Here is a 12,899-nt window from a genome sequence, read left to right on the forward strand (position 1 = left end):
GCCAAAGACCAGTTCTACAGCCAGGAAACTGTGAATAGGTTACTGCAATTAAGTCAATCAGTACTTCTAGATAGGTACTTCTACTAATACTTATCTTTAAGGGCAAGCAGTATAACCAAGCATGGTTTACAGGCCTTCTGCCTGACTGGTGATTTGAAATTAGTACAAATAGATAGACAACTAATTAGACTTGTTAAACCACGGGTTGGGGCGGGTTTTTAGGCCTAGCTGATCCGCCCACGCGGGTTTTGGGGTGGGTTACCTTCACAGTAAACCGCCCATGGGTTTAGCAAATAATTCTAACCCAACCTAAATAACCCAAAATAACCCAGTTATGCATATCATTACTCTAATAAGCAGTGATCTACATAGTTAATAAAATACTGTATTTAAATACTGTATTATAACTATCTAAGTAAGAAAATATAATCTAAATACAGTAATATACCTATTCAGATATCTTGGCAACCCAGCAGGTTGCTCCGCCGGGCTTTGGGGCAGCCAAAAATATCCAAAACCCAATAGATAATTAGAAGGTCTAACCCAACCCATTTCTTGGCGGGTCGGGGCGGGTTGGGGCGGGTTTTGTGGGTTGGGTTTAACAAGTCTACAACTAATAAAACTAGCCTTTGCTGGCTTTAGAAGCAGTTTATCCTGTCAACAGAGCATTGTATATATAGAAGATATTAACTTCTAGTTCTTGATAGCCATGGAAGCCATTATATACCAGAATTTAATCAAATCTATACAGATCATAATATTATACCACTCTGCATGCCAGCATATTCCTCCTATCTTGTATAACTACTTGATATTGGATGTTTTGTAGTTTTGAAGTACTTGTATGCCAGCTTGGTTTTCAGAAAATATAGCTTGGCATTAGCTATATTAACAAACTTGATTTCCTTGCAGCCTATCTACAAGCTCGAATCAGCATATTTAAGCTGGATACAATCAGAAACAGTTTTCGAGCAGCAGGACTAGTGCCATTGAATCCTGAACCAGTACTTTCAAAGCTTAGTATTCAGGCTTGTACACCTACACCCCCTGGAAGCCGTGCAGCCAGGCAAGTACTTTTTGCCTACATACACCAGCAAATGTTGGTGAGCTTCTAAAGCAAGCTTCTTTACTCAGAGATTTTCTCAAACAGCACTCAAAAAGTCCACCATCACCGCCCCATAATGCCCTAAACCAGCTAATTAAAGGCTGTCAAATTGCAATGCAAAAGGGCATACTATTGGAGCAAGAGAATAGGGCACTACGTGCTGAAAATGCTATACAAAGGGGAAAGCGAGCTCGTACGCATAGATGGATAGCTCATGATAATGGTCTTTCTGTACAAGAGGCTACAGAGCTCGAGGAAGCTCATAATGCGTCTTTTCAGGCAATACCTGTTGCCATATCCCAAAGCCTGGCTCGCAGGTTGATGGCCTGTGGCCTGGATGATAGTCCGTGACCCAGGCGGTCGGTCGTCGGGCAGAATAAGAAACGGTATCACTAGCGATAGCTTCAAAACAACACAACAATCAATCATACTTCATACATCAATTGAACTTCGCAGAATTGCAACAATACCTGGTCCATGTGGGCCACCAGCAGAAGGTGCACAAACACCAAAGGCACGGGCATTACCTACATGTAGTACCTGTAATAGAATTGGGCATAGAAGAAATGCTTAATAATTAATATGAAGGCGTTGTGGTTGATTAAAAGGTCAAAATATGGGAAATCTGTATGCAGGTGCGCAGCTCGCTTACATGCGCAGCTCGCTTACCAACCACGTTATAATTGCTACCGACGATAAGACTTGAGTGAAGAGCCTTCACTGTACTCCGATGCAATTGCTGGAACAAAGTTCGGTATACAGGAAAGGTAAGATAAGCACAGTGTAATATTTCAAGGAATGTGCAACTCGTAGCCTCGTCCTCAACGCCTCATCCGTCATCAGGAGATGCTGGAAGAATATAATCTGAGTATGGCATTGCACTGATCCAAGCTGAGCGAGTACAGTTTTACTTGGCACAAAGAACACGTGGTTTTTCTCTATATGGGCCTATTGCTGTCTTAGTGTAAATGTGTTCTGGATCCCACGTAAATGCTAGAGGATGTCTTTGACATAAGATGACTCACTTAGGCCAGGACTGCCTGGACGTATCTACAGCTCGGTCGTTGCAAATTTCATCTATGTGGAGAATAACTAGCAAGCTATGACAACTGCAAACTCACTCTTAATCATGCTAGACAGGCTGCTCAGGCCCGGCTTGCAGATAACACTCGTGACCACCTGTAACAATAACCCTCCAGTGATCGTTGTGGTTTAGCTCGCCTTGGACCCCGTTATTCTTCTTCTTGCACAGGTCCAAAATCACCTGTGCTCCCTCAGCGACATTGATCCATGAGGGCAGCATTTTTTCATTCGAGTTCTGTATTAGCCAATCACTGAAGTTAGTATATGATACCCAACTTTTTTCTTCATCTGCCTATCCGCTTACATCGTTACACCAGGTAATCCTTGTCCCATACGCGCAGACAGCTGTCTCACACTTGTGTGCATCGAGACTTGGGACAACTTCCTTGGTTCGCTTCTTCCGGAGCCACTTCATGGCTTTCTTGAGGTTCTTTTGACTGCCGATCCTGTTGCCAGAGCTGCCGAGGTCACACTTGATGTCGTGATTTTCTCGAGGTTCGATGTGAGGGTTGGAGGCGGGGCTGACGGTGTGATTAATCCGTCCTGTGCTAGCATCCTGAATGTGCCTGTAGCCCTTGCTGTGGCCTTCGCTATCATGTTTGTCAGTGGAGACCTGCTAAATAATTAGTCCGAAATTTGTTATTCGCAGAGAAGGAAGTATAATATACGAACCGCAGATGCTACTAGCGAAGAAATAGCCAACAAAACAGTGAATGTAAGAAATCGCATTTTGTAGTCGTGGTTGTTGTGCCGCAATAAGACTTAGAATGCAGTTAGTTAATTTATGAGAAACGTTATAATCACAATACATGATGCCACATTACAGAGTACTTATACAGCAATCGAGGCTGGAAGCATGTTGCTAGGAGTTTATTTTGCATTCAATGTCGTATGCCTTTGTTCTAATTAAATTCAAGTGCCCTTTGGTGTCACCACTTCAAAGAACTCTGGAGATCTTGATTCAATGTTCAGCCGGTAGTATAGGGTGACCAACCTTTGCTATCAGACTTTATGAAACGGTTGGATGCAGTAGATCCTCAGTTCTTTCATGTCCCGTCATATTCCTTGTCATGTATTAGCCAGATGCATGCCACTCGAGAATGTACTCATTTCTGCCATTTTTTTATGTCATTCACCTGTAGAGTCACATCCTGGCGTCAGATGTCGGAGGCTTGGCTCCTGTTGGCATTAGCATCAGAGAGCGCAGCTCGCGAGGCAGATGGCTGCCTCAATCCCTAGGGGTACCAACCAAGGTCTGCTGGCGCAGAAGAATTCGAGATTGACAGCCCGCGTCGGCTGCCTGAAACAGTAGCCGCATCGTCTGGGAGAGTAATTTTGCAGGAGTTGAGTCCGGAGCAATGTCTCTTGGTTGTGGCTGGCACCGCAAGTGGAGACCTGGAGTTCTTTGAGGGAACAGCGGTGCATTTGGCTGCGACGTGCTCGTCGCGCCATCTGTCTTGACAGCGAAAGAAACTGGCAGTACATCTGGTATCTCGACGGGTACATTCAAATGGTGCTCACGTTCCATCGCACTCGATAGGCCGATGGCGAGCATATCAAGCGGACGGTGTCGTTCAGCGACACTATTTGGATAAACCAAAGTGTCGCTTCTCCCCTGCTCAGGGTGATTTGGATTCAGAAACCGCATGTGCCGCATCTTGTGGCGAATGCGATCTTTCGGGGTTTGCAGGCGTCCTTGTATCTCAATTCGCATTATAAAAGGCCGATTACTGTGTTGTAGAACGAATGCAGTGTGGATGACGGGGTTGCGATTCGACCGGCCTGATTTATTCTCACGTCACTCCCACTTCAGAGTGCGGTAACATTGACTCAAGTGCTCGCGTGTTAGGAGGCCACTAGTAAATGACCATCGGGTTAGGTAACTGGCTGATCGCTCCTTTTCTACGCCGATGCCGCCTCCGCCACTGCCCATTACGTTGACCTGTGGCACTAAATGTACACTGCGAGCGACGGTGACTTTAGTCACTTCTCTGCTGAGCTGTTTTGGTCCGTAGTAGTCCGTCATCTGAAGCGGTTTTCCTCCCTCTCGTCTGGTTCTCGTCTCGGCGGGATCATCCAATGTAATTAGCACCCTCGCGCTCTCCAGCTGACAGTTCGTTGGCTGGTCGATTGCAATGTCCATGTAAATGATTGCTGCAGGATATTCACGGACACCGAGTGTTCCCCATTGTGACTTCGAGACCTGCAGGCGGCAGTCCGCTCGTACCTTTCCTACATTGCGCGAGCAGAGGCTGGCAGTGGAGAGATTGTCCCTCTAGGTCACTGCGAGGCTGAGCATGTCGTGCCAAATTTACCGGGGCGTTTGCAAGCGGACGGATCGCTTCCACGAAGCCGCACATTGGGTGCTCTTATAACCCCTCTCACGACATACTAGCGTTTTATTTTATTCTTCAATTCCTTCGCCATCTCGCAGGCCGTTTGTTCGAGTACTGTTTCTCAGATTCGGGTTTGAAATACCACGGTAGTTTAGAAAAAGCAGAATGGTCGCCCGCCGCAGACAAATAGAAGCGCTGGACGAGCTGCTCAGTCGTGATGATGCCACAGATTCGGCGTCCGATAGAAGCCTCCTCAACCCGGTGAGATCGAATGCTGTCAGTCAGGAATATACACGCAGTCGAAGCGAAGCCGGAGCCGCTTCAAGCCGGGTGCAAGGCATACTCCCTCAGCAAGTCAAGGAGCTACAACGAAAAGGGATCCTGCCTGAAGCCCTCACTGCTCAGACTGTTTTTAATCCAGATACCGATGGACATTACTGATGACCTCGGTGCCTTACTGGAGGAGTTCTCACGCCTAAAGAGGTTAGGAGACTGCCGTGTAGCCGCCCGGTATTTTGAGGAGAGCTTACGAGACTACGCGGATAGTGTCTTGGTCACTATCGAGTACGCGGATATGTTTGTGGAACAAGGTGCATATCAAGAGTTAGTTGAGTTCCTTCGCCCTCATCACGACATTCTTAGTCAACACCTCTGGGCAAATCCAAGCTCGGCAGATCGGGAACAATCCTTATATTTGTACGAAATAAAACCTGCAGCTTATTGAAGCTTTGCAGCCTTACACCGGAAAGCGGATTTCGTAAGGTCTGAGGAGATAGTACAAAGCATCGCAAGGCCCATGCGCTCTCTACTCAAATCCCATCCAACGGCTGCATCGCTAGACTCAGCCGAGGTGATCACACTCTGCCGGTGTTCTATTGTAGATTGCTGACGACAGTGGGCTAGGTGCAAATCTTCACGTACTTGCTGAGGATTCTGTCTAAAATTGAAAGGGAAACTGATCTCATTCCCGAGACTGATTTCGACCTTTGGGCCAACTGCGATCAATTGTACAGACCATTCCATGCGGCTGACAATTGATTCACATTGATCTACATGACGACCAAGACGGCAAGAAGAGAACAGTAGAATTCCTGATAGATGCAAGCGGGCTTACTCCTATCTTGGAAGCATGCGACTATTTGCATGGAAATTATGGCTACTAATCCAATTGCTTCGGGCAAGCATAGCGGCAAAAGCATGGCGACATTGCACCGGCGCGATGGCTGACCTCAACCTTCTAGCACACACCCGCACACGCAAGGGCAACCACTTCGTAGTCTCGACGCACTGCATATGGGACGAGAACAATCATCTCAACTCAGGAGATGCCCAAACTTTCCGTCTCGGAGACCGCCGGAAGACATCTAGGTAAGATAAAAAGGGTGCGTATGTCTCGACAAGAGTCGATTGTTTGGCTTTTGCACATGGGAAGCTGGCGTTCTAACCCGGTGCTGAAAGAAAATTTGACGAAAAATTTTCATTTTGCATATGGTATCTTAGTATGGAATGAGGATTGGGAGCCGGCCGAGATAAATGGGTGGCATTCTGGAGCTTATATGATGGATAAAATCGGGGGTGCGTGAACTGGATATGAAGGCTACAGCGCTGGAATTATAGGTAGGGTGGTTGAGAGTCAAGGTTACAATTCGCTGTATGAAGGCCGTTTCTCTAGGCTCTCTTGTAATAGGAAGTATGGCCACTTCTCTTGGTATTAGACCTATAGGCGAAGCCGCAAAACCCGCATCTTGTTAGCCAGAATATCAGTCCTTTGTACTTCAATCTGTTGCAGCTCAACCAAGTGGACGAGTTTGGCAACCAGAAATGCAACAAGGAGCTTCTGCTTAGAGCGTTCTACTAGTTAAAATTGCGGCTTGACCTAACAGATACTGAAAGCTTCAACCTGAAAGGTTGAACTCCGGTGCAGACCAAATGACACCTTGACCATCGGCGTGATGTAAATTTTCCACAATACCTGGCTATTATCAAGCAAACGGCCTCGTAACTGAGATATAGATCCATTTTTTGCCTTTTCTGCCAGGGGTGTGGAATGAATCTCTAAACCTGAGTTTCTGACTACATTCATGACGAGTAATATCCACTATTTGAGAGTGTACCAGCGGACAAAGTCGTAGGTGTTTTCTTGCGTATGGTCCCAATCATCGGCAGCACCGAGTCTCGATTATCACAGATATATGTATAGTTTACACTGGCCATGAACCCGTTTCCAAATTGGTTAGTACCATAGCTCTTGCATTGATAACTATCCTGATGTGCCTCCCACATAATTACACCAGTAACGACGCAATCCCTGCCATTCTTCCCCTCTTCCAGATGCCGACGGGGCATCACAACCAAGTAGCGTTCGAATAACATTTGACCTTAATGAATGTACTTTGGATCAGCCCAAGATATTATCTCCCCTCAATCAACTAGTTAACTGCCTAACCACACCACTTGGTCATATTGCACATCGTCTCCCCTAAATCTACCCACAGTAGGCCCCATTGCTCTTAGTATCTTCATCCCACTCGCTTGGACACGGATGAAACACATTCGTCAATGGCGCATACCCCTCTGACTGTACAACGAAGTAGCTCGAGTCCGTCATATCTGTGCTCACGGGAAGTGTCCAGGTCCACGTATATCCATTGCGCGTGGCCGGCGCCGCACCAATAGCAGTCCACGCCCAAGGGTAATTCACTTCACCTTCTGCGGGCTCAGGACCGCTGTATCTGTATAGGACTTGGTTCTCAACCATGTAGTGCGCGCAGACGAAGTCGTCTATGTTAAAGTTGATGGGCCACGCGGGCATAATGCAATTCGTGTCTGGGTCAGTTAGGTAGACGTGCATTAAAGCGTGAGGAACAAGAAAATCTGCGGAGATCGTTGTCGAGCCGGCTAGGGTAGTGGCTCTAATGTTTGTCACCGCTTGGTCACCCGGTAGACTGTCTGTTTGGGCTGAGACAGAGGGCGAATTTCCTGTCATGATGCCGTTTTCTCCAATTACGCGCACGGTGAACGAGGAGCGAGATCCGGGACTAATGTTGCCAATTGTGACGTGGTCCATTGTACCAGGGAGACGGGCCACTTCCCTTCCATCACAGAAGACCGCGTATGCATAGGGTCGACGTCGACTAGATATATTCCACCTTAGTTTCACAGATGAATAGTCAGAATCCGTAACTGTAAGTGCATTAAGCGGGAATGCAGCGCGGGCGTTGTTGTCAAACGGGGACGGACTAGCAATTGCCAGCGTACCACCCTGGACAGCGTTCATGAGAGCTGACATGTAGGCTTCGTTGGGCAGGGTGTCGTAGGGGTTTGGAAGGGTGTCGTCGGTTATATGAATAAAACCTGCCCCACGCTCGTGAGCTAAGTTGGCGACCCTGGCTGCTTCTGCTTGCGGGACGCCGTAGATAATATGCCACAGCTTCCGTGGGTCTGTGGGCGTCCAGCCCGGGTTTGGGACATAGCTGTTTATGTATACGTCGAAGCTTTGTTCAAAGGTCATGAGCGTATCAGCACTGCAAGATGTCAGTTATTGTCCAAGAAGACCCGTAAGAAACGCACCTATTCTCAAAACACTGCGGTATTGTCGCCCCCGGATTCAGCACCGTGAAAGCATTTGAATATTTCCGCTTCGTATTATCACTGAGAAACCGATACAGATCCGCATATTCGTTATTAGACCCGCAAATGTTCAATGCCTCGTCAAAGAAGATACCACCGATCTTCCCAGGGTACAATGCGTACCACAGATCAACATCTGCTTCGATCTGCGCGACCCAATCGGCAATTTCGGTCGAACCAAGGCGGGTCTCGAATCTTTGCTGACTTTGACCTAGATATCCTGTTCTGACATATCCAATAATTCGTTTTCCGGAAGCAGAGGCTCTGTTGATGACATCTGCCCAGGCTTCATTCACCGTTGTGTCGGGGCCATTAAGGACGTTAGCGATAAGAACACTGACAATGTTTGAGGGATAGCCAATTATGCGGTTCCAGGCGGCGGGGTCTGCTAGGGGGTGTATGTATGACGCTAGGGCAATCTGCTCTGAATATGAGGTTTTATATTAGTTTTCCCTGTCCTTCGGGGCTCTAGCGAATGATACTTACGGCCGTTTGCTGCAGTTGAGCTTCCTCCAGGCACATAAGCCTTAGAGTTAACATTCCCCAACTGGTATTCCGTTCCAATTCCAGCCGAGCAGAAGTCACTGGCGGCAGGGTTGCGTTTGATATAAGAATTATCGACCGTCTCAAAAAGTTCTGTGCCCTGTTCTAGTAGACACTTGGTGTTCGGGCTGGCATTTTCTTGGACATTCCAATGTCCAATTGGCTTTGCAACGGCGTAGCTGGTTAATACAGCAATAGCTGTTAGGCGAAACCACAGTTGTCCGGACATGGCTACTGACGAAGGCTGAAGCTGAGAATGTAGCAAGAATGCTTTTCATAGCAACCGAGCGGCAAATAGCCCTTTTGTAACCGATTCGAAGTATGCCATGAGCGTTTCGTAGCACGTCCATAAACTCTATATCCAAACTGCCATCCACGACCATGATTTTTCTGATTCCTGAATGCTACCCTCGCATTTTGAAGGGCTCATCAGATGACAAGTCTAAGCAGTAGGGACCCACCATAATCGTGGTCATATGCGGCCATTTTGTACAGCATTTTGCACATACTAGTGTATAGGCCGTGGTTGCGCAAAGGCCGCTTGTTGGCTCCTTTCAAGCGTGGCTTTCAACCATCCCTATAGTTAGCGACAATCTTAATTAAAGAGTCTGCTGAGATGCCCACAATTGCCAGTGAGGATCAGGTAGTTCTCGTCAAGGGATAGCTAACGACCTGAGAGTGGCCGTTTAGGGTTTTAGCAGTCAAGTGGTTCCCAGCCGAAATCGTAATATAAACATCACCAGCGTACTTGCTCCACATAAAACAATAGTTAGTATCAATGTAATCAAAAAGGATGGAGGTCTGATTCTTGTCATCAAGCTGCAAACATGAGCGGCCACGCCCTACCAGTATATACCACGTGACCACAGACTGTACGAATCAGTTGCGATTCCTAGACGAATAACTTGCACTGACACATTCAATGCCGTGACAATGAACCCGCGAAACCAGAGTCAATGACGGGAACAAAGTGGGTGTCAGTCACTGCAGACCGTGGGTGGAGCAGGAAGTAGGTATGACCAAACTGCTCTGCAACCGGTTAATGACCGTGTACAGTCGCTTTAAAATGGTGCAATCCTCTTCTCGTTGATGTCGAACTAGAAGGACAGGCTAAGTATCCCTGGAATGGCACGTCATCTCTTCCAAGCACATGGTTGGTGGCGCTCTGTTGCAACGCGATCATCTAGTCGTCTCAGATCCAGTGCAACGTCTCTGTCCGCCCGCGGTAGCACCATGGCTGCCACGCCCCTACCACTAACAACGGGTCAGTACGTTCCTTTTAAAGTTGTCAAAATCAGGAAAATATACTTCGTGCACCATTCCTCGTATCTGTCGAAGTCTATTTCCCCGCGTTTAATCCATTGCACGCATCCCTGGTCAGCTGTTCTATTCAATCTCATTAACCCGCTTCTATCTCTATTTCTCACCAGTCCTTGCATTTCTAGTCTATGTGACTGCACTATGCATGTAGACTAGTTTCTCCTGCACGTCTGTAGCCAATGGCTTGAGAATGCCTGCTCCCGTCCAGCAAAGTAGGCATGCGATGCACAAAATGAGAAAGCGGAGATGTCATAGAGCATATCACGCCGCACCTAGAGAGTCAATGCTGCAGCCAACCCTTAAGTCCCCTGAGGGCAATGACATTGACAGCAAAAGCCGCTCTCCACAAATAACCTCTGTTCTCAGTACCCCTAGCCCTTCGCCACGAGAGCCAACAAACTCCCCAGTCACGCTCAGGCGCCAGCGCGTCTCAGAAGGACTGCATATCCTAATTAGGCATGATATGGGACAATTGGCGAAAGGCAGATAATGCCGAGCTTAGCTCAGCAGGCCCGATTGCGAGCAATGCCTCAAAGCGCTTTGATGTCGTGTCATGTGGCGGCCCGTGGTAAATGTCTCGAACTATAAACGCGTCGTACATCTGGGATCCCCTGGCTACAAGGGAGGGATGACTACTTGGAACTACCAATAGGATGTCTTCAATCAATTGAGAGGTAATACCAGACAACTCACTTCAGAAGGACTTTGTATCCGACGGCACTGCTGGATCAGTCCTCCAGGCAATATCGCCAGGACAGAGGCGGCGCTAGTTGAGTCGGTAGACAAGATGCGGATTTTGAACCCTTGGGACGGAATGAGCCAACAGCACGGAACCGATTTGCTGGCGTGTCACACATCTTGACTGTAAGATGTTTGTCTGACGCTGACGTTGACTGATCTGTGACACCTACCTAATGAAGCATAGATCTGTGTTCAAACGTTATTTGAGTTTAAGCAACGATATTTATGTTACATATGGCTGTCCATGGCCTCGGTTATCCGCCCCAAAGCCTGCCCGACAACGATATAAGAAATCTAAGCCAACAAATGAGTTATTACAATAAAACTTTAAGCGTCTTCATGTTTTAGGCAGTATTTTAGCTGATAAGGGGACTTAATATTCACTTCTAGATTATGGTATACACTCTTATAACTAATACGGTACTAAGATATAGTAATATAATATATATATAAAGAGTGAGTATTTTAGCCACATACAGTAACTTCACCTATCCAGATCTCTTTCAAACCAACGGGCTGCCCCGCCGGGCTTTAAGCAGCCAATCATCTATCTCCAAGGGCCTTATGGACCATTTCATTGTCCAACGCAACTGAATTCGGGGCGGATTGGGGCGGGTTCAGCAAGTCTATCATTGTGGCTGAAAGCTTCCTGGTCACATTCGGTACCACGTGATTATATGTAAAGTTGGTGCCATGGCTAGATTCTGTTGTCTAGAAAGTGAAGATGCGGTCCCCAGTGGACCGTTTAAGCTTGCCAATGGATTTAGGTCTCAGTAAGTCCGATACATGAATTGAGGCTTGGTTTGTTGCTAGTACAGAATACCGGCTTTCTGGGCGGTAAACGTGGAGATAAGGTTGCATTATACAATAAAGAGGCAGTGATCTATATGCGTGCTTAACAGGGTCGGTAGTACGCAGTATAGAGACAAAAAAAGTTTCTCGAACCAAGAATTTTCTTGAGTTGTTAATGGTGCAGGATAAGTAGATCACACCGGCTACCAGGGTTGTAATCCTTACTTGCCTGTTTGAGTTGGCAAACTGGCCGCTGATAAGTTTTCCTGCAAATGAAATGTACTTGGATAATTGGTCCACTTGCAAGGGTTCCGCTGGTACATGAAGCACCTTTTCGAGGAGTTTATTCCTCCAAACTACAATCACTCATTAAGACCAGCTGCGCCCTATTGACTTTTAGCTTTTATCACCTGGTAATGGCAAAACCAGCTTTCAACGCCACGCAGAAGACGTTCAGAGAAGAATCCTCCTATTGACACCTAAATATCATAGCCTGGAATGCCAGACGATACAAGCTTTTTTGGAGACTTGTCAATATATCGGTATCACTGCGAGGTCTGCCTCCTTCGACCTCAGCCAGTACAACAGAGTCACCGGCTAGACTCTCGCTCTCAACCCTGCACAACATTTGTGCCAAAGACACAACGCACGTCGCGGCACGTAAATTCGTAGTAACAGCTAGCCATCCCCTTCCATCGTATAATCTCCCTCAATGTTTAAATAGGCCGTCTTTAGGATAAAGAGCAATACTTTCAACATGTCCCGCTACTAACGACCTCCCATGCCATGGACCATGTGTCAATTTTTCTCACTATTTTCGCCCCTCTAGTAGACCTGTACTCTGATATTCAATCCAACGAGACTAGACCCCTCGATGCACTCAGCCCATGGTCATCTCATTCCTGCTCTTGAAAGGATATCATTCGGACTGGGTCCAGATCTACTCATCAGTCCATAAGTCGACAGATTCGGTATAATCTACCCTACTGAAATCAAATACCATACTCCTTGCTTCAACTTCTGGAATTCCAAGAAAGTTCTCTCCCGTACATATGCTACGAGCCCATGCAACTGTGCGGGGAGGGAAGCATAGACAGGCATGAAAACAGTATCCCCTGCAGCTAAGCTGGCGATCATAAAACAACCCAAACGACTCTACAAACATATAAAAGGTTTTGCCGTGCGGCGCTCTGAATGAATTTCGGCTGCTCATGTGTATCCTGTTGGGATAATAGCTCTAGAACTCTGCCACCAGTGGTGATGGCTTGTACATGGGATCAGATTGCAAAACATACAGACTAACCCAGCGACCAAATAGATTCAGCGGATGGTGCCCCGCACATTTAGTA

General features: G+C 47.1%; 4 protein-coding genes across 4 annotated transcripts, besides 1 other annotated feature; 1 reads left to right on the forward strand and 3 right to left on the reverse strand.

The window, feature by feature from the left end:
* Positions 1 to 12,899: part of a sequence feature (contig 1.134 1..78670(1)) that runs on past both edges of the window.
* Positions 2,238 to 2,917, reverse strand: ANIA_07861 (uncharacterized protein; the record flags this gene model as incomplete). Its single annotated transcript, XM_676038.1, has 3 exons — positions 2,238 to 2,423; positions 2,493 to 2,801; positions 2,861 to 2,917. 3 exons carry the CDS (start codon positions 2,915 to 2,917, stop codon positions 2,238 to 2,240), a joined length of 552 nt encoding a protein of 183 aa, XP_681130.1.
* On the reverse strand, positions 3,987 to 4,548 carry ANIA_07862 (uncharacterized protein; the record flags this gene model as incomplete). Its single annotated transcript, XM_676039.1, has 2 exons — positions 3,987 to 4,342; positions 4,425 to 4,548. 2 exons carry the CDS (start codon positions 4,546 to 4,548, stop codon positions 3,987 to 3,989), a joined length of 480 nt encoding a protein of 159 aa, XP_681131.1.
* Positions 6,623 to 8,926, reverse strand: ANIA_07863 (uncharacterized protein; the record flags this gene model as incomplete). The annotated part of the gene is made up of 4 exons (XM_676040.1): positions 6,623 to 6,698; positions 7,095 to 8,048; positions 8,095 to 8,578; positions 8,641 to 8,926. 4 exons carry the CDS (start codon positions 8,924 to 8,926, stop codon positions 6,623 to 6,625), a joined length of 1,800 nt encoding a protein of 599 aa, XP_681132.1.
* On the forward strand, positions 11,452 to 11,599 carry ANIA_11580 (uncharacterized protein; the record flags this gene model as incomplete). Its single annotated transcript, XM_050611157.1, has 2 exons — positions 11,452 to 11,531; positions 11,572 to 11,599. The coding sequence occupies 2 exons, from the start codon at positions 11,452 to 11,454 to the stop codon at positions 11,597 to 11,599; spliced, it is 108 nt and encodes a 35-aa protein (XP_050467210.1).

Source organism: Aspergillus nidulans, chromosome II, assembly GCF_000011425.1.
Source record: "Aspergillus nidulans FGSC A4 chromosome II".
NCBI classification, from domain to species: domain Eukaryota; kingdom Fungi; phylum Ascomycota; class Eurotiomycetes; order Eurotiales; family Aspergillaceae; genus Aspergillus; species Aspergillus nidulans.